This window comes from Danio rerio, chromosome 17 (genome assembly GCF_049306965.1).
Source record: "Danio rerio strain Tuebingen ecotype United States chromosome 17, GRCz12tu, whole genome shotgun sequence".
Taxonomy (NCBI): domain Eukaryota; kingdom Metazoa; phylum Chordata; class Actinopteri; order Cypriniformes; family Danionidae; genus Danio; species Danio rerio.
Window position 1 is genome coordinate 24749154 of NC_133192.1, and position 24969 is coordinate 24774122.

Here is a 24969-nt window from a genome sequence, read left to right on the forward strand (position 1 = left end):
GGTGAATTTTCATTGTGATAAGTAACAGTGTCAAATGTGTTTCAAAGTGTAAAGGACAGCTCACAGGTTACCACTGGTTTTAACATGTTTTTGTCAATACGCCAACTAGTGGACAACACTAAATACAGGTGTTAATGTTTCCAGAGGAAGTCAAAAACGAATTCAACTGCATTACTTTCACAGAAGGCCACAAACTCTTCATCTGCTGATGTACTTTTTAAACATTACATAATGCATTATTAAAGTGCACTACCTAGACAAGATTTAAACTTTGATGTTTTAAGGTGAAAAAAAGATCTAAGAAACACAATGTTCTCTCACTAATTGTGATTTTAATGCAAATCCACAGCATTCTTTGTAGTTATGTAGCTTTCAGAGCAATAATGAAAGCTGCTGCTTTCTGGATCATTAATCTTGTTGTCTTGTTATGTAAACATATATTTTTAAATGCATCTCAAAGGGATTTTTCTCCCAAAATCAAACTTTCCCAACCATTTACTCACACTCAAGTTCTAAACTGGGTTTTTTAAATTTCTTCAGCTGAACACACACACAAAGATTTTTACCTTGCACAGAAAATCTTGCAGAGTAACAATAAAGTGGCCGATCATTTATTATATTTTCTTTATATTATTGTGAGAAATATTTTTTTGCACATTCTGTTTCAGTTGCACAATGTTGTGTCAATATAGTCTTATTTTGCTGCATTACATACAAAATAAACAATAAATGTGGCGTTACTGACATTCTGGGTTTTGCTATTAAAATTCACACGCCTATTGAGGCCTGTCTGATATCGCATTTAAATATTTTTCAGATTAAACGGGAAACAACAGAATGTTTACAACTGCCAGACTGTGAGCCAAAGCTGCTCTTAGAGAGATGCAGCTGGCACTCTTCACTCATTCCCATTCAGCTGTCTTTAAAGATGAGCTTTCTCAGTGAATTACTGCATTAGGAATATCTGGCATCAGATATTGTTATATCATTTCTATTAAGATAAAGATCTGGTCTGGATGAATGTAAGATTTGGCTTTAGCTCAGTGTGAGGCAAAAAAAAAGAGAGAAAACGCTTACCCAGAGTGCCTTTCAGTGCTGTTATTTTGGGACATCTACAGCGCTCTCATTCAATTCCAACTGAATGAGATCCATCAATACTTCAGACCAGAGCCAAAAACACCATTGGAGAAAAATGAGAGAGTGTGAGGGAAGATGGAAAGAGGCTGAGAAAGAGAGAGCACATGTGTGTGTGCGAAATAAAGGGTGCGCGAATGATGACATGTAAAAGAGTCACTGAATTTGTGAAGGACCATGTGGGTGGTGAGAGCAGGAGAGCAAAGTAACTAAAAAGAAATGAGAGAGTGCAAAGGTAAAACAGAACAGCCACAATACAGCGAGACATTTGGATTTGCCTCTATAGTGCAAACTCTTGGATTAAAACGGCTCTAATCTAAAATCTACCTAAAAAAAAGTCTCAGTTTCCCCTCTTCTCCTCTCACCTGGCCGGGAAGCATCTTTGCTATGAGTTTTAGCTTACCGTCTGTGCTAGATTGCTATCAGATAATCCCAACGGGCCGCTCTATGCTAAGGCATCGTCATAGAGAGAACATGCAGAGAAAGCTTTGGAGGAATATAATCGTCAAACTTGATCCAGAGCCAGTGGGCGGAGCCACGACTGTCAGACGGGAGCATGAAGGAGGGAGGAACGGAGAATTAAAGGCTGAGTGCACAGAAGGAACAGAGCAGTCCTGTCAGTCACCGGGCATTGTGTTGTTGTCTTTCAACGGAGGCACAATCATTCAGTTTTTCTGCATTTAGTTCATCTCTTGACATCAGTCTGCATGAGATTTCTGCTGTAAGCTGTAAGTGTGGTTTAGCCAAAGTCGATCCTTGGACGGTACTCGAGAACCATGGGATAAGCCTGGGGTAGAAACCAAAGTAGAGAATGACTTAAGCTTCAAATATGCATGCGTATCATTTTCATAGTTCTCTCTCCAAATTTCTTGTGGTGTGAAAAGCAAGGACGCAACCTCAGGGCATGGATTTGTCCTCTGATTTTGTGTCAACCTCTGGTCTATGTGTGTGTGTAACTGGAGAAATATGACTCATAGATCTGTCAGTAGCTGTGAGAGTGGGTTTTTTGCCCCCTACAAACACCACCAACTCAGCAACAGCTGTTCGCACTCACACTTCTCATGAACACACACACATACACGCCAATTCAGGGTCAAACTAACTTTTTAATAAATGATCTGTAAAATGTGGGAGTCTCCTGACCAGAGGTTTGTAACCTGTTTAATGCAAACACAAAATATGTGTGAACACCTTACTAAAATGTAATGGTCGATATACACTGTATAAAAGCGATTAGTTAATTGTATTAAACTTGTATAAATTTAAGTTAAGTCAACTTAGTTAGAATGGGTTTACTTATATTATTTTTAAGTAAAGTCCACTTGTTGCTTTTAAAGCAGTTGATTTACTTGCTTTAAGTAACTAATCACTTTTTAAAGTGTAAACACTGTAAAAAAATGCTGGGTTCAACACAATTCTTTAATGTTGTCCTATCATTAGTCAATTAAGTTAACTTGCACGTTTTTACAAATTTAGGTGGATTGACCATAAAACAAGTTGTCCTACAAAAAACTTAACAATTGTGTTGCTTCGGTTCATTTTAATTAGGTAGTTTGAACAAGCAACGAAAGTCTTTTTAAAAGGTAAGTTAAATCAAACAAACAAACATATTTAGTTTGGTATAATAAACACAATGCTTGCAAAAGTATCTAAAGAAAACTATTTAAGATCACATGGATTTAGAAAATAATTATATCTAAGGGTCACAGAAATATAAGCAGTTTTGTTTTTACTGTAAAAAAAACTACTGATGCTATTATTGTTTTATTAATTACAATGGACCCTTTTCACAAAACTGTTATATTGCGTTTAACGGTCATCATAATCTTATTAAAAGTTTTTGATATATAGATTTATTTTTAAATCGTATGAACATTTATATGCATTTATGAATGTATTATATCATCTTTGCGTCAAATTACAAAAAACGAACAACCGCTTACGCAAGGTGTTTCTAATACAGTGTCTATGGGGCTGAGAATAAATTTAATGTTATTCTCTCCTCTGGCTGCCGTCATCAGTCTCGCCCAATTTTTTTCCTTTTCTAAAAGTGTTGTTAACACCCTCGTAAATTTTGTCTTTTATTATTTCAGCAAATAGGATTGTAAAAAAAAGATTTGTTATACTTTCTGTTTAACTGCACTCTAAGTTTACCTGGAAGTAAACCTGGAGGTTAACTAGTATTTATAAAGCAAAATGAAAAAGTAGCAGTTGTTTTGTATTCTGTGTATTTAAATAAAAGAGATGTCTGAAGAGGACTTGCTTCAAGTGATAGTATCAGATTTTCTGAATGTGACTGTAATCTGCATTTTAATGCACATTTACTGACAACCCTAAATTATATCCCACATATAACCACCAATTTTGTGACACTTTTGCACATCTAAAGGATGCAAATACACAGTCACAGATATTGTTTTCAAATAAAATAAGCATTCTATTGATTTTATATTAAATAATCATATATTTTTATTCTGGGCTCTGAAGCAGACTGTCAAATTAAAGAGCCCATATTATGGGTTTTTGAAAATTCCCCTCCATGTAGTGTGTAACACAGCTCTAAGTGAAGTGAAGTATCCAGCTAAGGCTTAAATCTGTAAGAATACAGTGTTTAAAACGGTTGATTCATCTATAAAAGAGTCGACTCATAGTGCTTCGAACGAGTCGCCTTGATACCGACTCATTAGGTGTTTCGCCATGACGTACGAACGAAACCAAGTTATTCACGTGCACGCGCAAACCCGGGAGATTTCAAACCTGAGGCCCCGCCCTCTGACGCAGAAACCCAGACACACACGCACACCCACAAACACACGCACACCCACAAACACACGCACACAAACATGCCGGTCGATTAAAGTAACACTGCAGATGGACATTATATTGAGTCTCTACCCAAAGATGAAACATCAGCATTATAACCAAGCAGTTGGAAACTTCTGGAAGCTACATGCTATACTTACAATACTTCATCTGAGTTTGTTAAAGGAAGGATCAGTAAAGAGTAACTGATGGACGTCAGGATGGGTTTCTTCCATTTCTCAAGTGTAAGTACGTGCGGTTAAAGTTGTTGCCTCGTTTACTCTAGCTTGCAAATGTATTTAGTTGTGATTTGTTACTTGTAACCGCGTGTACTGTATCAGGTTAACTGGATATATTATCTTATCGCGTGCAAAGTCACGTTAAAAACGCGACGCGTGCTGTTTGTTTATGGAGCTCCGTGCTAGAGTTCTGCTCCCGCGATTTATTCAGAAATTTATTCCCGCGCCGCAGAAATCTGGCGCGGGGACAGCCGCGGGAATAAATTTCCGAATAAATCGCGGGAGCGGTCGGTAACGGGTTTAATTTGGGACGGGAGCGGGCTGTCTAGCAATATCACGGATATTGCTATGCGAATTAGAAAGAGAGAGTCTGCGTGGTGCTTGTGTGTGTGTTAGTGCGCACGCGCGCGTATGAGAGAGAGAGAGAGCGAGAGAGAGAGAGAGAGAGAGAGAGAGCGAACGAACAAACGAGCTTTGGACAGCTTGGCTGTCTGGACTGTATACTGGGTGATTTTTGGTTGTGTTCTCCGCTCTAGCGGGACCGGGCGCGGCGGGCAGAAAACGGAGCGGGTTCTCAGGCTAAAACCTGGCGGGTGCGGGCGGAAGCGGGAGCGTTGTCATCCGGAGGTGTGTGTGTGTTTTTGTGTGTGTGTGTGGTATGGCGAGTACACGACTGTCTCCTTCGTTCGGTTATCCGTGGCACTATCCACTCGCCATAGTGTGGCAGCTAAAATCCACGTCTACACTATCGAGCGTGTATGAACTGTGATTACTTTTTAAATTGCTGATTAGCTATTGGCCATTTCCCTCTCTGACTGAAGGCAGTCGACCAATCGCGACAGACTGTCATCGGTCCAATCAGCGCAGATTAGCTCCGCGCTAAGGAGGGGTTTGGGAACAAATGAATCACTGGACGATTCATACAGGAGTCGCTGGGATAATTAGCTAAAAATAAATGCAGATTATAAGACCATGAAAGTGTTTTTTGACCTTGCATGCATATTAGACTGTTGTTGGAGACCCTTACAACCAGGATATGACCCTATTTCATGTATAATATGGGCTCTTTAATCAAAAGAAAGTATGGTCACACTTTACAATAAGGTTCATTAGTTAATGTTAATTAATGCATTTACTAACATGAACAAACAATAAACAATACATTTACTGCTGTATTTGTTCATGTTAGTAAATGTTAGTTAATGAAAATACAGTAGTTCATTGTTAGTTCATGTTAACTCATGGTGCATTAACTAATGTTAACAAGCATGGACTTAAATGTTAATAATGCATTAGTAAATGATCAATTATGATTAATAAATGCTGTACATGTGTTGTTCATGATTAATTCATGTTAGTAAATGCATTAACTAATGAACCCTTATTGTAAAGTGTTACCGAAAGTATTAACAACATTTAAGAAGAAAAGCCACTTTTCTCCTGGGGATGCTAAGCTGGTCTTAATATCATTTTGAGGAAATTCACTTCCAACAACGTTGCCACAATTTAAGCCACACTCATATAACACCCACTTCGAATGTTATTACTCAATTGAATGGGAATTATCAGTTGTTATCAGCTGATAGATATGGGCCAGTAGGGGCCTTCTGTGCCTACTGGAAGGCTCAGAAGGCTGTTATCATCCATCCACATAGTTAATCAGCTATACTAATAGAGAAGACTCTAGATCTGTTTTTACCTTACTGTGATGTTTGGGTTTAGGGTTAGGGTTGGGGTAGACGTTCATAAAATACAATTAATGGGAAATTTAATAGATAATATAAATAATTCTTATTATATAATTAATATGAATAATTCTTGCCGGAGCCGTATGTGATCTATACCTGATTAACCATGTGGATGGTTAATAACAGCCTTCTGAGCTTACCAGTAGGTGCAAAAGTTCCTACTGGCCCATATTTGTCAGCTGATAACCACTGGTAACGCCCATTCAATCGAGTTATAACATTTGAATCGGATGCATATACTCACACTGTCCCCTTGAAGTCTCCAGCGAGTTCGGTAGATGAACTCCAGGGTGTGATCTTTACCCATAATCTCACCGTTACACAAAACATCAAGCTGTAAGAAACAAAGACAGAGATTTAACTTTAAATGTTTTAAAGAACAGGAGAGGCTCTGAAATTATTTTCATTGAGTATTATGTTTTACAACTTATTGTAAACCCGTCAAGGGCTCATTTATTAATATCTGTATCATATTGTGCAAGAAAACTATTAACTCAATACACACACACAAATGCAGTTTGCCCTTGTTGACAGCCTAGTGAGACTATAATAAAAACAGTATCTTACCTCATAAGAGCTTGGCAGCTTCAACTTTACACAGAGGAACTTCTTAATGGTTCCCACTGTAACACGGGTGGAGCAGCGGATGAATTTCTTCATTAAACCCTGTTGCAGACATACAAAAAGCGCAGATTACAAACATGCACACAAGCATACAGTCTAACATACACATTGAACTAAACGGTGCACCTTAACTATGCTTTCTCCTGACTGGCCATTGTTTCTTAGACAGTCCAGACAAATAGCAATCTGAGGATCACTCCTGTGGTAGTCGCCACCATTCCCATCATCATCTTCACCACTCAGTCGAGATTTCTTAGCTCTAGGACCATCTAGAAGAAAGACAAAGAAAATCTGACCTTTAGCCATCAGGTGTATTGATATAATCTGCCTACAGTGAAAATCTGAATTAGAGAACAACCTACAATCCCCTAGATCACTGCTTAATCCTACTGAAGTTAGTTTTTCTAGAGGTTTTCTAGATCATGACTGCTTTACCTGTTTTGATGTGCCACTTCCAAAAAAAGATAAAAGTTAAGCATAAAAAACTGGTGTTAATTTTTCACCTGGTGGTGATTTTCCTTAAATATCTGACAAAACTATTTATCTGCCAGCCAAACATTCTAGTTTTCACTGATTTGAATCACAGGTGATTGAAACCCTCGGACAGCAGGTTATCTAGATGAAGGCAAAAGGAGACCCAGAAAAGTTGGTCGTCCACAAAAGACAAATGAAGGAGAGGAGAGAATAATGTGGAGGATCTCAATGGCTGTAGCTAGTTCAACGCTACAGATGGAGTTGATAATCACCAGTTCAATAGCAGGCTAGACTAAACTCTGCTGAGGAGCATATTGTGTCAACAGAGAAATGCAGCTTTTAGTGCTAGTTCTACAAGGAAGACCTAATGTCATGTCACTCATCACAATTAGTTCTTCTAACCAATAGCCAGAAGACAAGGAATACCTATGTCATGTCACTCATAACAATAAGTTTCAACCAATAGCCACAAGACACAGGGAATATATAAGCTGTCCATTCATTTCATTTATTTGGTTGCAGATACTGACACAGACATTCATCCAACATTCTCCCCGCCACCACCAGGTTGGCCCTATCTGCCCCTGCCTCTGTCCTCGGCAGTCATAGCTGGATCTAAAAGCCTCCAATTCAAGCTACAGACAGATTTGCTAAATGATACTTTTGTTAAATAATACTCATCAAATAAATTCAATGTCGTATTTTCTCACTGGTCTGAACTGGTCCCAAGTTCACTTTAATGAGGAAAGCAGGTGTAATTGGGGGGTGGGGGGGGTATGGTGGAAAGCATTATGCTTGTTGTCAAACTTTGGAAAAACTGAATCCAACGTGTGTAAAGAAGTCAGTGGAAAGAAGAGAAGGATGTGTCACAGCTAAACAAGTAAAGCAGTTCCTTGAAGCTAAAAACATGAAAATAATTAAATGTTTAGCCCAGAGTCATAATCTAAACCCTGATAGAAAACAAATGAAAAAGTTTTTACAAAAAAAAAAACAGTACAGTACTCAACTGTGGAAGATAAATTATAAAAAAAAGAGCTGATCAAGATCACATGGGAGAACAGTGTGAGAGTAGTGATGTGCTGTAAGAGACTAGTGATGTCCTATTAGAGACTAGGGATGTCTATGAGACACTAGTGATGTCTGTGATAGTCTAGAGATGTGGGTTAGAGACTAGCGATGTCTGTAAGAGACTAGTGAAGTCAGAGGGAGGTTAGTGATTTCCTATAAAAGACAACACTGTAAAAAATAAACGTTATTTTACAGGTAATTGTCTGTGTTTATTACAGAATTTTCCAGTTTTTTTATTATACAGTGAAATACCTGTTGTTTTACAAATATCTTCTGTAATAAAAAAATAATAACATCAAATGTACAGTTATTGCTTGTATTTTGTTGTTAAATTATTTTTTGTTTAGTTTAGTTATTTACAGTTTAGTTTTTTGTAATGCATAATGTATAAATGGCTCTAATTAGCTGTCATTCCCACGCTATAAACTGTTTATGGAAAAATGGGTTATTGTTAAAAAATTAATCAGTGGCCAACAATGTTGCTACAGTACATTAACTGTTACGATCACAAGTGATCTAGCAGCTGCGGAGAATTGGAGAACTACACACATGCTTTGTTAACAAACTACAACTCCCAGCATGCAATTCACACACACCTGTACCTAATTCTCACTGATTACACACAGTCAGATAATCATTATGGACTAATTTCAAGGACTATAAACTCAGCACGTATACAGACATGTTGTTTGGTTTGTCTTGTTAAACCGTTTAGTGATCATTACGATGCATTTTTCCTTGCTTTGCCGTTTTTGACCCTTTGCTTTGTTACTTTGTTTGCCGCCTTTACGCTTGGGATTATCTGTAAGCATTTGTTTGTTCCTGTTTCACTTTGTTTTTCAGCCATCCTTACATGATACAAACCGTGTTTTTGTTGTTAAATGATGACCAAATGCATTATTTGAAAAAAAAATATATATATATATATATATATATATGTTAGCGCTGTCAAAATTAACGCGTTAACGCATGCAATTCATTTTAAATAATTAATGCGTTAAAAAAAATCCTAGAAAGAAAATCCTCCACATTTCGTGACTCTGTGTTCCTTTAAGGTAAGGTTCCTTTTAAGGCTACATGGTAGACTTTTAATAAGAGTATAATCTTAATCATATTAAAATCGGAGTATTGGTGTCTATGTGAATGTACTCAGAACGTCTCTGGTGAAGTCGCGAGCTGTCAAAGACAGGGCATTACTCTGCCTTTCAGCATGAGCCCTCCAAGTTTAGCTTGTTTCCTCATTAAACGCAATGAAAGGGTATGCTTCGCGTTGTTGTGTCAGAATCCTCCTGAAATACAGTAATACTTTAGGACGCTTAGTTTAAGCAAATTTGATGAACGTGATCATGCGTGTTGAATCTGAGGGGAGTCGCTCCAGTATGGAAGGCCTTTGGGGCCAAAACGTCTGCAGCGCGATGTGTGTGTGTTTGTGTGTGTCTGTGTCAGGAGTGGAGTGAGCGACGTATCTGAGTAAGGGCGAGAGGGGTGTGCAATGTATTTAACGACCGGTTTGCGAGAAATTATCATTCATTTGCGGGCATTTAGGAGTCTCTGTGCACTTGCGGGATACTCCTAGTCTTAGCAACTGGATAAATGTAAAGGAGGATTAAGCAAACTTGTTTCTACTCTATAACTAATGTTCTCAACTCACAGCAATAAAACTTTACAATGAGTGCAACTGTTTGTATTCTATAGTTTATTATTATATTTTTCATTTTCCATATCTGCAATTCCTGTATTTTGGCATTTTTTTTTGCAGTCCACTTAGAATCCAACATGGAAATCAATGTTTTCTTTATTGGCATTGATTGTTTTGAAGTTTAAATGTCATTAACATGCCTGTGTTTTAATTTCTGTAATATGGCTGTCAAGCCAGGATCTTGATGGTTTATTGTGGGTGTGTTGTTTACATGAAGAAATCTGTGTTACAAGTTAAACAAAAATTCTATTAAACAATTATATTTTGAATTTTAATTCTAATAAACAATTATATTATGAATTTAAATAGTTTTTGTCTTGCGTTTACATTTATTTGACATTTAAATAGCCAAAATTACAAGTTTCAGTATTTTAAATGCGATTAATCGCAATAATTTTTTTTTAAAAAGGTGCGATTAATTAGTTAATTTTTTTTAATCGATTGACAGTACATATATATATATATATATATATATATATATATATATATATATATATATATATATATATATATATATATATATATATATATATATATATATATATATATAAAGTATTTTTTCAAGCAAATTGTTTTGGAGTTGATGGGCCTTATTTTTGGCTGCAGAAAGTTTATAGTAGAAAGTTGTAATGCTACAATTATTACTGTTCTCCAATTTTAATCACTGGGTTATCAACCCAAATAAATGGTTAAAGCCCCTTGGTTAATTTGTAAAACACTGTTATAACTAACATTGATTTGCCAAAACTAAAACTCCTTCCAATTTTGAACATAAATGGAGATTACAGTATTTCTGAAAAAAAAAACAAGTGTACATGAATTCCTCTCCAATATTGATCTCCAATGTACACTGTGTACATGGTTCTAAGGTTGAAAATAATGAATTACCTTCTCCATTTGATTTGATCTTGTGTTTTCTCCAAAATTCACTTTCCTGATGTTCCTCCTCTAGTAAATAAACACAGGCATGCAAAGAAAGTACATTTAAGAAGCTGTTTAAAGGTATACAAACCAAAACACAAGCACATGACCTGCACAGAGAATTTCTGACGCGCCTTATGGATGGAGTATGCATGCACTCACTTTCTCTTAGTCCAGGCACCAGTTTAAAGATGATCTCCTCTAGGGTCTTATCTAGCCTGCAAAAGCAGAGGCCAAGATTATACATATAACACAAAGAACTCGTGCTTGTACTAAATTTGTGTATGTAAGAAATAAGTGTTTGGGTACCTCAGCATCTCTAAAGGATTTGTTTCGTGGACTTGTATCCCACATTCAGGACACTCATTACTCTCCTCAAAATGCTGAACGATACAGCTCTTACAAACTGCAGGAAAGTGGAATAAGAACAAGAGGAAGAACAGAAGAGGAACAAGAGAAAGTGATGGTCAAATCAAATTATTCAAGCTATCAAACTGCTAACTAAAGATAAGATAATAAAAACAATGTGCATACATTCAGCCCATTATATAACCAACAACATGATGGCTCAAATAGTTTGGTGATAGAACACCAGGGTCAGAAAATGTATTAATCAAACACACAAAGTTTCCCAGGAAACTGATAAAATGTTGCAATGCAGGCAACTTTGGATAAATTGCCTGCCAATGCTCAAATACAAATGTTATAAGCATAACAGATCAACTTGTATTAGATGTCATCAATACACAATTTGTAATAAAAAAAATCCACAAAACTAAAAAAAATATATGAAATTTATTATACATAAATACATTTTGTGCACATTTCTATATTGTGTACATTGATACAAAAATATTTAAAAGTAGTTTTTCAAATGTTACTTTATTTGTCAAGTATTGTATTCATTTTTACATTTATTTTAGTTTTTATTTTAGTTTTAGTCAGTTAAAGTGCTTGTAATTTTAGTTTTGTCTCTTTTAATTTTTATTTGAGTTTTAGAAGGTTTTCAACTTAATTTATATAAAATTTAGAACTAGTTAACAACACAACCTTTCTCATTTAATTTTTTTTATTTAATCGTTAAGAGATAGTTTCCACAATAATTTTTATTTACTCACTATTTGCTCTCTCACAAGTGGTTTCAAACCCATTTGAGTTTCTCTTATTTATTATTTTAAACACAAAACAATATATTTTGAGAAAAGCTGAAAATTAGTAACCATTGACTTCTATAATAGGAAAACAAATACTATTGAAGTCAATGGTAACATGGTTTTAGCTTTCTTTAATATCTCTTCCTTTGTCAAGAGGTCAAATCTTGGTGCGATTATGGAGTCAGATCTGAGTTTCAGTAGTTATGTCAGTAAGTAAATCAGCATCCTATATTATCTCAAAAACAGTGCAAGTATTAGATGCTTTGTTTCCAGTGAGGACTATGTTCATGCTTTTATCAGCAGCAGGGTGGATTATTGTAATGGACTCCTCACTGGCCTTCCCAAAAAGACTGAACACTGAGGCCAAGATTCTGACCAGAATCAAAAAATCAAAGCACATCATACCTGTGCTCAGGTCCTCTACACTGGCTCCCAGTTACATTCAGAATAGATTTTAAAGTATTACTACTTGTCTAAAAATCACTTAATGGCCTAGCACCTCAATACATTACAGATATGCTCACTGAATACAAATCTAACAGATCACTCAGACCTTTAGGATCATATAAACTAGAAACTTCAAGAGTTCTGTCAAAGCGGGGTGAATCAGCTATCAGCTACTGCGCTCCCGCTGCTGGAATCAGCTTCCAGAAATGATCAGATGTGCTCCAACGTTAGACACATTCATATCAAGACTAAAAACACATCTGTTTAGCTGTGCCTTTACTGAATGAGCACTGTGCTACGTCAGACAGATCAAACTAATATGTCTTTCTAATCTTTTCATTCTTTTATAACCTGTTTTTGACATAGTTTAATCTGTTTTTATCTTTTTAAATCATTTTTATTATTTGTTTTTATTTTTCTTCTACTTGTCTCTTTTGTTCCTGTTTATGTAAAGCACTTTTGAATTACCATTGTGTATGAAATGTGCTATATAAATAATTTTGCCTTGCCTTGTGTTCAACAGAAGAAAGAAACAGATTCGGAACAAGTAATGGGTGAGTAAATAATGAGAGAATCTTCAGTTTTGGGTGAATGATTCCTTTAAAGTTTATTTAAATCAACCAACAAATTATATATATATATATATATATATATATATATATATATATATATATATATATATATATATATATATATATAATTTTTTTTTTTTTTTGTAATATCAATAACAATGCTGGTTGTATTGAGTTACTCCCTAACACTACCAATTTTGAAAAGGTTGCTGTGAACTTTTAATCACCCTCCAGCCTTAGATAGACACCCAAATAGCAATTTTAAGTCAATCTTTTGACCTGTTACATTCTGCTAAATATCTGGTAAACATTACAAGACATTATAAGAGGGCCTGACCAAGAATTTGGATGTCAGTCATGTTAAATGTTACACAAATATGTTTTAACGACAGAACTAAAGACATGATGATGCTCAGACATGTATGAGCAGGTCTAAAAGACATCTACCAATAGACATCTACCAAAAGACATCTACCATCTGTCCAATACATGATAATTGCAGCCTGAAAATGTTGTAGATGTTTTATCTAATTTTTTTAAAGAAATAAGCTCAGCAAATGAAACAAATGCTTCATTCTGATGATAAGCATCTCAACACCAAAGAAAGAAACAACACTTTGGGGAAATAAAGTACCAAAATATTCTGAGAAAAGAGAGCTGGTGAGACGAGTATGACTCACAGGTGTGCAGGCATTCTGTGACAGCTGTGGGCTTGATCAAGTACCCACGGCAAATGGAGCAAGTGATGTATCTGTTGAAATCTCGGACCAGATGCTTTCGGTGGGTCGCCATCTCGACTCAAGGGTCCACAGAGGTCAGGAGATCACAAGCTGGACTCACTGCGCTGCCTGTGCCCCAGCGATTTCATTATCGCCTCCTTTTTGAGGCAGTTATAACTTCGATTTGAAGACATTATTGTTGAGAGAGTGACTCTGGTTGAAAACAAAACAAGCATACAAGGGTTTATTGTAATAACACATATTTCCAACTTTTAGTATGACTGTTCAGTTTTGTGCTGTGCTTCCACTATTACACCACACACTGTGTTTTGAAACCAGTCCAACTCAAACCAGACTTGGGAGCTGAGCTTTGTTAAGCAACTGTATCAGAGTTCAGGACTTCTTTCAGGCTCAAAACTTGTAGGAAAGTCCCTGTCAAGACAGACAGGGAAAAAGTGAAGGGTGTGTCATTTCATGAGCTCTTTTAAGTTTTTGTTGGCTTGATGATGTGAAGGTTGTGTGGCCACGGTAAAACCACCAGATACAGCCATCATATTGAGGCTCTTTTTTGAGACTATACAGAACATGAGCCTAATTTCAGTACGGTTGAGTATTAAAAAGAAGAATATTAAGCTATTTTTCTGTGGGTCAATATTTTGTTTGTTTGCATTATATTAATCACATTTAAAATATTTAAATGCTGCATCAAATGAAGCTCAAGTTTAATGCAATTTAATGGTATCTGTTTATTTTGATAAATAAGCTGAATTAGTCCTCTAACACTTTGAATGGGCTACATGGACACAGACTTTTCATTTTCAGCCAGGCAGCTCGAGGGCTTCGGGTGACCTGTCTTTGCATTACAAAATTGGCACATTTAAGATCTGATTTCTTTTAAAATCTGCGATCTTCAGTGCCTGTTAGATATATGATATGAAGTGGGTCTCAGACTGGACAAGAAGCACTGCATTATATCCCATTTCCTCCTGCCATGTCTTTAAAATATGACTATTATTTTAACCCAGTATTTTCACTGGAATTTCTGCGCTAGCCTGTTGCTTCTAACGGTGCAAGTGGTTACAATGGCTTTCCATCTCATTTTATGTTTGAACAACTAAATGAATGCTGAAGTCAATTTAACTGAATGTATTGTAATTAAATCAAAACATTGATGCTGCAAAACCTTGTGAAATTTAAAAATAGTCACATTAAGTTTTTATACCGGAAGTTTAAAACTCTGTGCATAGAACCATTGAATGAAAGCAATTTTTTTGACTGAGAAAAAACTAATTACACTTATAAATGTAATATATGCACATCTTTTGAACACATTTAGTAATCTCTTTTCTCCTTTAAGTGAAAAAAACAGCCTGCAACAAATAATTTTTTTTGTACCTGACACATGGTCAGCATCATGTATAATTATCTCAGGATGTATGTCACTGAATACACTTTTTATTATTTTTAACCTGTTTTAACACATTTTAATCTATTTTCATTATTTCTTTTTATTTTCTTACACTTCTTACATGTCTCTTTTATTCCTGTTTATTTTAAAGCACTTTGAGTAGCCATTGTGTATGGAATGTGCTGTATAAAAAAACTTGCCTTGCCTTTGTGACAACAAACCCCAATAATGTAGTATTATATGGAATCTGTACAGTAGTGAAGCTGCCTGTAGTACTCAGCTGTGAAAGTCCAGCATTTCTGCAATGCCACATATGCCTTAAAAACTAATGATTTTTATTACCAATGGCTTTCCAAACGCACTTTCAACAACGACATGAGAACATCATCTACGTAGGAACTTGGTTCTCTGAGGGTCAGACTTTTCACACATTTAAACATTCGCATGCACTGTTGAATTGTGTTTTCAGAGGAACAACATCATCGGTCAATCATTTTTGCGATGACGTACCACTCGCTCTCTGGCTTTTATGTAATACATACTTGTATAAGAGCAAAACAGCAACTCACGGGCTGATACGTGATTAATAACTAACATAAACAGACTGCGACCCTCATTTTGTAAACGCGCTATAAAGCAATGACCTGTTCCTGTTTAGCTTTTAGTGTGCACCCGAGACGCGCAGTTGTGTCACAGTCCCGTTATCTCATCAGAGCGAGCCGCGCGCACGGGCGTCAAGGACTGCGTGACGTCATCCCCATGGAAATTATAACACATGGCAAGTTGAGCTCGTCTCGCGACGCCGTTTTTACATTCCGTAATTACGCATCTCTCCGCTCCAGCATATCAGCCTGACGGAGTCGCAGCCTCTGTCGTACCACATGACACGGTTTCTCCCCTCCCCAAACTTTACACACATTCGGTGCCCCCAAACCGATAAACGCAGCGCAGATTCCCTCGCTCCGTGGCCATTGAATATAGACTCACCGTTACGAATCCCCTCGCCTCACTGCGCCGGTTCGGTAATGGAGACCGTGGAAGGGGGTAGTGAGAACCGGAGAGAGTCACATCGCTGCAGCCCGGCGGTGGATGGAGCGCGTGCAGGCAGTGCGTGGCTGGTAAACTCGCGGCCGACACGGAACTGGCAGCAGCAGCAGCACGCGCACACAGGAGCGCTCGCTCGCTCGCTCGCGCAGAGGAGGGGCGGGGGACTCACGCGCTTGTTTACGCGGAGCCGTGGATCGAGACACTTTACAACATTGTTATTATTATTAAAAGAAACTCTAAAAGTCTGTGGGACAGAACGAGATGGGAATGAAACAGTATTGAGTTTCATATATTGTAAAGGCTGACAGGCTACTTTTAACATAAACCCCCTATTAAATTCAGGTGAAATTCAGGTGAGGCTGATAGGGAATATGAATAGTTGAGATCAGGATCACATTTATTACTTGTTTGTTTATTTGCTGTTATTTATTTACTTATTTAATTTTATTTAGTTTTTTATTATTGTTGCCTACAAAACCTGATCGTTTTTTTGGCAAGGAAAACACATTAGACTCTAACAACATACTAATAGCAAGACACCATAATAAAGCTCACAATTTGTTATTATTGTAAACCACAAAACAGTTTTGAATAAATTAGTACACCCCTCACAAATTTATTTAACTTATTAGATCAGTCAGTAACAAAAACCTTATTTTATATTCAATACAATACATTCAAATAAATATGTTGGGAAAAAAATAGTAAACACATTTAATAAATAGGAAAAATCAAGAGAAACATGAATAAATACTACAAATTTTGCTGTTTGTAATTTTCTTTTTGCAATAACTCGTTTAAATTATCTTTCTAGTTCTTTATTGGTTTATTTTAGTGAATATAGCCATTTGATCAAACAATTAATAATTATATTTCAATAATTTTATTTATATATATATATATATATATATATATATATATATATATATATATATATATATATATATATATATATATATATATATATATATATATATATATTTTTTTTTTTTTTTTTTTTTTTTTTTTTTTTTTTTGAATGGACCTTTAGCATTGTTATTATTATTAAGAGAAAATCTAAAAGTCTGTGGGGCAGAAATGGATGGGATTGAGAAAGCATTACATTCAGTTTTAAGTAATGTAAAGGCTGACACGCTACTATTAACCCCCTAGGTGAGGCTGAAAGGGAATAGGCATAGTTTGGATTAGGGTCAGGGTCACATTTATTATTACTTTATTTTGTTTTATTCATGTCTTCCATTTGATTTTATTTTTGTTGTTGTTGCCTACAAAACCTGATTATTTTATGGCAAGGAAAAAAAGCACAAGGCTGTAACAACAAATACTGATAGAAAGACACTATAATAAAGCTCACAAAGCTGTTTTGAAGAACAAAAATCTTCAGTGGCAAACAATGTATACAGCGCTCAGCAAAAATGAGTTCACCCCTCGAAAATTGTATTTAACATTAATTTTTTAAAGAATGCTTTACAATAGTATATTTGTGCATATAAGTTAGATCAGACCAAAAGAGATAAGTACAAAACCTAAACTAAAATTAATCTAACAAAATCCTTTTTAAAAACTTCAAAAATTTATAGATTCAAATGATTATGTTGGGGAAAATAGTAAATACAATTTTAATAAATAGGAAAAATCAAGAGGAACATAAAAAATAATCATTTTGTTAGGTGATCAAACTGATTTATTTATGTTTTATGTCATGGACTTAATCAATTTTTACAGACTGATGTTGAGACAGCCTCCCTGCAGTGTGACCACTATCATCTCAGTTTCTGCTGATGCACTCTAATCCAGTTTAAGATGCTGGAAACCTTTACTAGCCATTTTTATATTATAGAATATCGTACCTTATACTTGTACCAAAGAGCTCTTGAACTCTTCCCTCCTAAGTGTGTGGGTGAATCTTTGTACAGTATGTGTGGGTGAGAGCACATGCTCTGATGGGGGAATGGCGAAACATGTGTATTTCTTAATGAGATACACATCTGTGTTGAAGCTTTGAATAATGTAAGCATTTGCCACTAGTGTACACAGTATATTGACAGCAACTGAACATCAGAGCAGTGACCTTTGACCCCACATCCACCTCCTCAAAAAGACACATCAGCTCCCTCATGCACTGAGATTTTTCATGTCTTTATTCTGTACAGTCCATAAACACATACTAAAATAATGAGTGCGCATCCACAGACAGTTCCAGGACAATATGCAATATTCCTTTCATTCTTTTTATGCATACACAGCGGAAGTGTTTGAATGTCTGACAACCTATAAAATTTGTACACCTTTGGCTGTCCTTCAAATCCGAGCAATTTCACTTGCCGTTCAATAACACTATTTATAGAAAAACAAAGGAAACAAAACATGAAAACAGGGCGATGTCGGAAAATAACAAGAGAAGTGATCACCTGTCATTTCAAAGGCGTTTAATGTGTACAACTCAGAAAGCGGGAGTTATTCACGTGCAAATAACATTTTCAAGACTAACTTCAAAGCATTCACTGAAACGCTGCTCTTAGCAGCAGAAATGGGTCTCACTAACCAGTGTAAAGCTTGAGTAGAGTCAGCCTGACAGCTGGGCTGACAAGGAGCTGCTTGTTTTCTTGTCAAAGCCTAAACTGTCATGAGGAGGAATGTGTAAAGGATCAATCAATCAGTCAGTCGAACAATATTTATGGATCACTTTAGAAACTATTTAAAATCTGTAAACATGCTTTTTTTAATTTAGGCAACTAGCATGCAGACACAGGACACCTTCTATATTACAATATTGCTTATTTCTATGGATTTGAATATTCCTTGACAAATTTTAATAATACAAGTACACAGGTCTACAAAATATATGAGAATCTTATAGTGTGTTTTTTTTTTTTTTTGATATTCATTCATTCATTCATTTAATTCATTTTCTATTCAGCTTAGTCCCTTTATTTATTAGTGGTCGCTACAGCTGAATTAATGTTGTTTTTTTTTTTTTTTGATATTTTAATGAAAACATTATGAGGTAATTTTCCTTAATTGAGTGAATTATTCCTTCAAAATAATTTACTGGATACACTCAAAAATATATATGTTTTTGCTTGTCCAAACTACTTATTTAAAATTAGCTGAAAAACAACACAATTCTTGGGATTTCATTGGGACAACTTAATTTTTTATGTTCAATCCACATGAATTTGTTAAAAGTGTTAAGATAACTTAATTTGTGTCGGAACAACATGAATGAATTGTGTGTGACCTTGCAGTTTATTTACAGTGTATGATGGAGATATGAAGGCAAATTATATACAGCTTCTTAGTAACATATTAACATAGCTTTAATCTCAAAAATCAAAAGTATTGTTCACAATATAATTGACATGATTTATGTTTTTGATTGTATACCAACAAACATTACTAGATTATAAAGCGCCTTTAATACAATCTGCTTTGTAAAAGCGCTATATAAATAAACATGAATTGAATTTAAATAAAACTAAAATCCATAGTCCGGCCAAAGGAAAGCAAAAAAACTAATAAAAATAACATTTTACGAACAAAATGAAATTACTGTTTAATCATTTATTAACTTAAAGACCATAAAAAGTGAAACCCGTCACCAAGTTTTGATAATGCAAATGCATCATTTCTGTCATGCTATTTAGGTAGGAATTAAAATCTATTCCAGAAATCTAAAAAGGACAATAACTGGATCATTAACATTGCACAGACCATTTTATATACACTCACCGGTCACTTTATTAGGTATATCTGTCCAACTGCTCGTTGATGCAAATTTCTAATCAGGCAAAATCACATGTCAGCAACTCAATGCATTTAAGCATGTAGACCAGCATCAGAATGGGAAAGAAAGGTGATTTAAGGGATTTTAAACGTGGCATGGTTGTTGGTGCCAGACAAACTGGTCTGAGTATTTCAGAAAGCTCAGATTGAATTATTGAACATAATGAGTTTACTGTACTCAATTGGCCTCCACAGTCACCAGATTTCAATCCAATAGAGCACATTTGGGATGTGGTGGAACGGGAGATTCGCATCATGGATCTGCATGATGCTGACATGTCAATATGGACCAAAATCTCAGGAATATTTCCAGTACCTTGCTAATTCTATGCCATGAAGGATTAAGGCAGTTCTGATGGCAAATGAGGGCCCAACCTGGTACTAACGTGTACTTAATACAATGGCCGGCGAGTGATTATTAAGATATTCTGTTCTTTAACATTCTTTAAAGTTTTTTGCTCCATCCTCTGTCTTGCTCTGTCCCTTTTTTTCTCTCCCTCTCTCTCTCATCCTCTCACACAAGCAGATAACAGATAAAGTTCTGTTGCTTTGACTAAAAGAAAGGAACAATGAACTCTTCACCTCCCACTGACTGTGATGACAGGAAACAGATGAGTAAAAGAGAAGAACATAAGACAGTGAAAGCGGTAGCTAAGAAATTCTGTTGTATAACACCAGACAACATATTCACAAGTCATAACACAGAATTAAAAAGAGTCATTTCAGCTAAAAGTGAACAGCTGTGAGAAGAACCCGAGAGCAGGTGATCATCACATTATGACTGTATGTGAAAGAGTGATCAAATTCAGCACAAAGGAGGGAAACACAATACACAGCCGATGTGTGTGTGTGTGTGTGTGTGTGTGTGTGTGTGTGTGTGTGTGTGTGTGTGTGTGTGTGTGTGTGTGTGTGTGCGTGTGTGTGTGTGTATGCGTGTGTGTGTATGTGTGTGTGTGTGTGTGTGTGTGTGTTCTGTCCATGTAATTTATATCACTTCAGCAGCTGTAGGAAAGGTCATAAAAATAAAATCTTAAATCTCAAAACCAAATGTTTATACCAGAGTGTGTCTACATTTTCAGACATCTAGTCCCTAGTCCCTCTTGTGTTCATGGCTGTTTTAGAGTTTACAAACACACAAAAAAGCAATGTGGTGTTTCACAAACCATATGCAGATCCAAGCATAATGCCTTGATTATCACAGATAAATAGACCTACGGTATATATCCTGACTAAATTCACCTCGAGTGTTAACTAGATTTCAGTTTGACCTATTTAGTTAAATCCTAGAACCATTAACCTTCTTAAAAGTCATTAAATGTGTCAATGGAGGGAAAGTGGGGAGGGGGGGTGCAACTCATTAACCAGCACAAGTACACGCTGCACTCTCAGCTCTGTGGCAAGGGGTGCTAAATCAGAAATTAGCATACATCGTAGCATGCGTTGAGTAAAATTGGGTTTTCCCTCAAAATTGGGTCTCTGTTAGGAAACCAACTGATTCTACAAAGCTTTAAACAGGTATTTTTTCTTTAACATTTGACTATTCAGACCAAGCATTTTAAATGTTGTTAAATAACCACAACCATTAATGTCTTGTACATAATGTAATTACGCATTTGAATGTTATATTTGAATGCAGTGCTATAACACACACTAACAGGCTACTACAGAGCACAACAGTTCAGTTTCATAGGTAAAAACTTTTTTTAAGAGATAAGCCTTAAGATATCACCTGCTTGCGTTTCTTTCTAACAAATTAATATATTTTGATAACTGTTACCATTGACTTAAAGTATTTTTTCCTACTATGGATGTTAATGGTTACCGGTTTCCAACATTATACAAAATATGTTGTTTTGTTTTAAACAGAATAGAAAGTCCTAAAGGTATGGAATTGCTTGAGAGAGCACCCGCTTTGAATGTTATCACTTGATTGAATGGGTGTAAATCAGTGGTTATGAGTTGATAGATATGGGCCGGTAGGGGCCTTCTGTGCCTACTGGTAACCTCAAAAGGCTGTTATCAAGGCTGTTATCATCCATCCACATGGTTAATCAGCTATTTTATAGAGAAGACTCTAGATTGAGATCTGTTTTTAACATTACTGTGACGGAATACAATTGATGGGAATATAAATAATTCTTGTGGTTAATCAGATAAACTAAAAGAGAAGACTTCAGATTTGTTTCTACATTACTGTGACTGTTGGGTTTAGGGTAGGGGTAGACGTTAATAATATACAATTAATGGGAAATTTAATAAATAATGTAAATAATTCTCATGGTTATTCAGCTATATAATAGAGAAGACTCCTGATCCAGATCTGTTTTTACATTACTGTGATGGTTGGGTTTAGGGTTGGGGTAGGGGTAGACATTAATAAAATACATACCCTTTTTATTGATCTGGGGTCGCCACAGCGGAATGAACCACCAACTTATCCAGCATATGTTTATGCAGTGGATGCCCTTCCAGCCGCAACCCATCTCTGGGAAATAATGAAAAACAATTAATGGGAAATTTAATAAATAATATACATAATTCTTATTAACTTCCGGCTGCATCCGTATGTGATCTATAGCTGATTAACCATGTGGATGGATGATAACAGCCTTCTGAACCTACCAGTAAGCGCAGAAGGCCCCTACTGGCCCTTATCTATCAGCTAAAATCCACTGATAACTCCCATTCAATCGAGTGATAACATTCGGCTAAAGTAAACTGTGAGTAAATGTATTTTTTGGGCTGAACTGTCTCTTTAATATTCTCCAATTGAGCATATTTTTAACAATAACTAACAACATTGTACAGACAGATCTATTATGTGCTCCAAGATTTGTAATCAGTTGTGTGATTTTGTTGAACCTGTATTTGTACTTAATTAAGCTTAAACTGGTCTAAAATAAACTCTCATATTTTGTACAGAAAGATACGTTTACCTCTGCAAGCTCACATAAAATAAATGTTTGTCTGGCCTAAATATTTAAATATCCATATATATTAGAAAATATGTGTGTTCTAGATTTATAGAAGTTGCAAAACTCAAACCCAGCCCTGATATGTATCATAGTAAATGAATTGCCCTCTGACACATTTTATGATCAGTAATTCTGCTAAGTATTTTTCTGGCTTAAAGATCACTATAATGTTCTTGTATGGTCAACTATGAAAAAGTATTGCACTGAAGAATAACCTCAGCATTTTAGTATGTTAATATCAAAATGTAGAAGACATGGGAAAATAACTTTATTGCCCTCAGTAATGATGAAGTTTGTTATCACAAAACCCAATATACATGGTCAATATAATGGCCATGATTCCAAAGATGAATAGTCAACAATAAAGACAACAGATCAGATGACAGAATACCTCATAGAATATGACAGTACAAAACAGGAAAAAAATGTCAGGATAACAGATTAAGACGACATCAACAGACAACATGTACGTCAACAATGCTGATCTTCCTGAACATGTGGGCAATGAAAGTAGATGAAGACAAATGGGAAGTACAAAGCTCAAAGCAGGCAAGGGGATTTTGGCACAAATGGAACCCCATACAATTGGCTGTAGTGACTAGTAATTGTGTGCAAATGAGAGTGTATGCTTTTTTCTCAGTGATGGGTTGAGAAGATAGGAAGGGCATCCGCTGCGTAAAACATATGCTGGATAAGTTGGTAGTTCATTCTGCTGTGGCGACCCCTGATTAATAAAGGTCTTTCGACTAAGCCGAAAAGGAAATGAATGAATGAATGGGAAACAGTAATTTTCCCTTACTGTCTGCGGACTGAAAGTGAGGGGGCATAACATGAAGAGGGCGTAACTCGTAGTAGAGGTGTAACTTGAAGCTATTAAAACACGTTGAAACTATGTTATCGGCAAGATGGCAATGTACCCATTACAGTTATTAACATTTACACCTTAACCCTAGACCCAACCATCACAGTTATTAACATCTTCACACTGTGCACATACAGCCCAAATTGACAAAACTGTCATGGAAGTTACCACTAACTGTCATGAAACAGGTGAAGTCAGCGTGTTGTTGTAAATTAATTCAATAATAAATCAAATTAATAGGTTGTGGATAAATATGAAGGAATCGATTGAAAATATTTGCAGAAAATGTTCTCCGGAAAGCATTATTTCTGCTCATTGTGGACATCTCGCATGGGTCAATGGGATCTTAATAACTTCTAGTTATGCCTTTATTGCAAATTACACCCCTTTCATGTTATGCCCTCTCTCTTGCAGTCCTCAGACATATATATTGGAGTTATTTAGGGGAGAACCATAAATTCCCAGAATTCCGTGCATGACACACATATGTTTTTCTCCATTTTATGGTTCTTTTCTTTGTCATTTGTTGAGTACATTAGCTTTTTATGTTACTGCTAATGAATATTGATAAACAACGTTTGTTGCATTATGTTTCATGTGTGTTACAATGATGTTATATAATATTTGTGTGATGAAGTGCCCTCTTCATATTTGTCTTCAATATTAATACTGTATGTTTTTTTCCACATGCAAACAAAGCTGTTTGAGATAAGCATTTGACAAAAAAACATCTTATTGTATTTAAACAAAAATGTATTTAGGGTATATAAAATAGGTAGTGCTGTCACCTCACAGGAAGAAGGTCACAGGGTCATTCCGCTGTGGCAACCTCGGACTAGTAAAGGGACTAAGCCGACAAGGAAATGAATGTATGAATGAAAATAATAAACTGAGTTGTAACAACAGAAAATTCTAATAGAACAGTGAATTCAACACTGTAAAACCCAAAAAGTTAAGGTAACTCAAACCATTTGAGGAAACCGACTGCAATAAAACAAATTTAATCCATTTGAGTAAATGAAGCAATTTGAGCACAGTAAAACCCAATAAATGAAGAGAACTCAAACCAACTGAGTACTGTAAAGCCCAATAAGTGAAGGCAACTCAAACCGTTTGAGAAAACCGATTGCTACAAACCATTTGAATTAAAAAACTAATCTATAGGAGTACTGTGAACTTACTTTATTTAAGTTGAATAACGTATTTCATTAACTCATTACCTTCAACAGTGAGTTCAAAAGTCTTTCCGAATGAGCAGAATTAACTTTCAGTAAATTTTAAGTTAACTGC

General features: G+C 35.8%; 1 protein-coding gene across 2 annotated transcripts; it reads right to left on the bottom strand.

Annotated features, from left to right (window-relative positions):
- Positions 1 to 315: 315 nt before the first annotated feature.
- On the bottom strand, positions 316 to 16152 carry pcgf5a (polycomb group ring finger 5a). Of its 2 annotated transcripts, none has more exons than XM_073927353.1 (9): positions 15952 to 16152; positions 13563 to 13982; positions 11019 to 11115; positions 10872 to 10927; positions 10677 to 10736; positions 6674 to 6816; positions 6491 to 6589; positions 6168 to 6257; positions 316 to 1921 (listed from the first exon to the last, which is right to left on the bottom strand). In XM_073927353.1, exons 2-9 carry the CDS (start codon positions 13672 to 13674, stop codon positions 1874 to 1876), a joined length of 705 nt encoding a protein of 234 aa, XP_073783454.1. In that variant the 5' UTR covers positions 13675 to 13982; positions 15952 to 16152; the 3' UTR covers positions 316 to 1873.
- Between the last annotated feature and the right edge of the window lie 8817 nt (positions 16153 to 24969).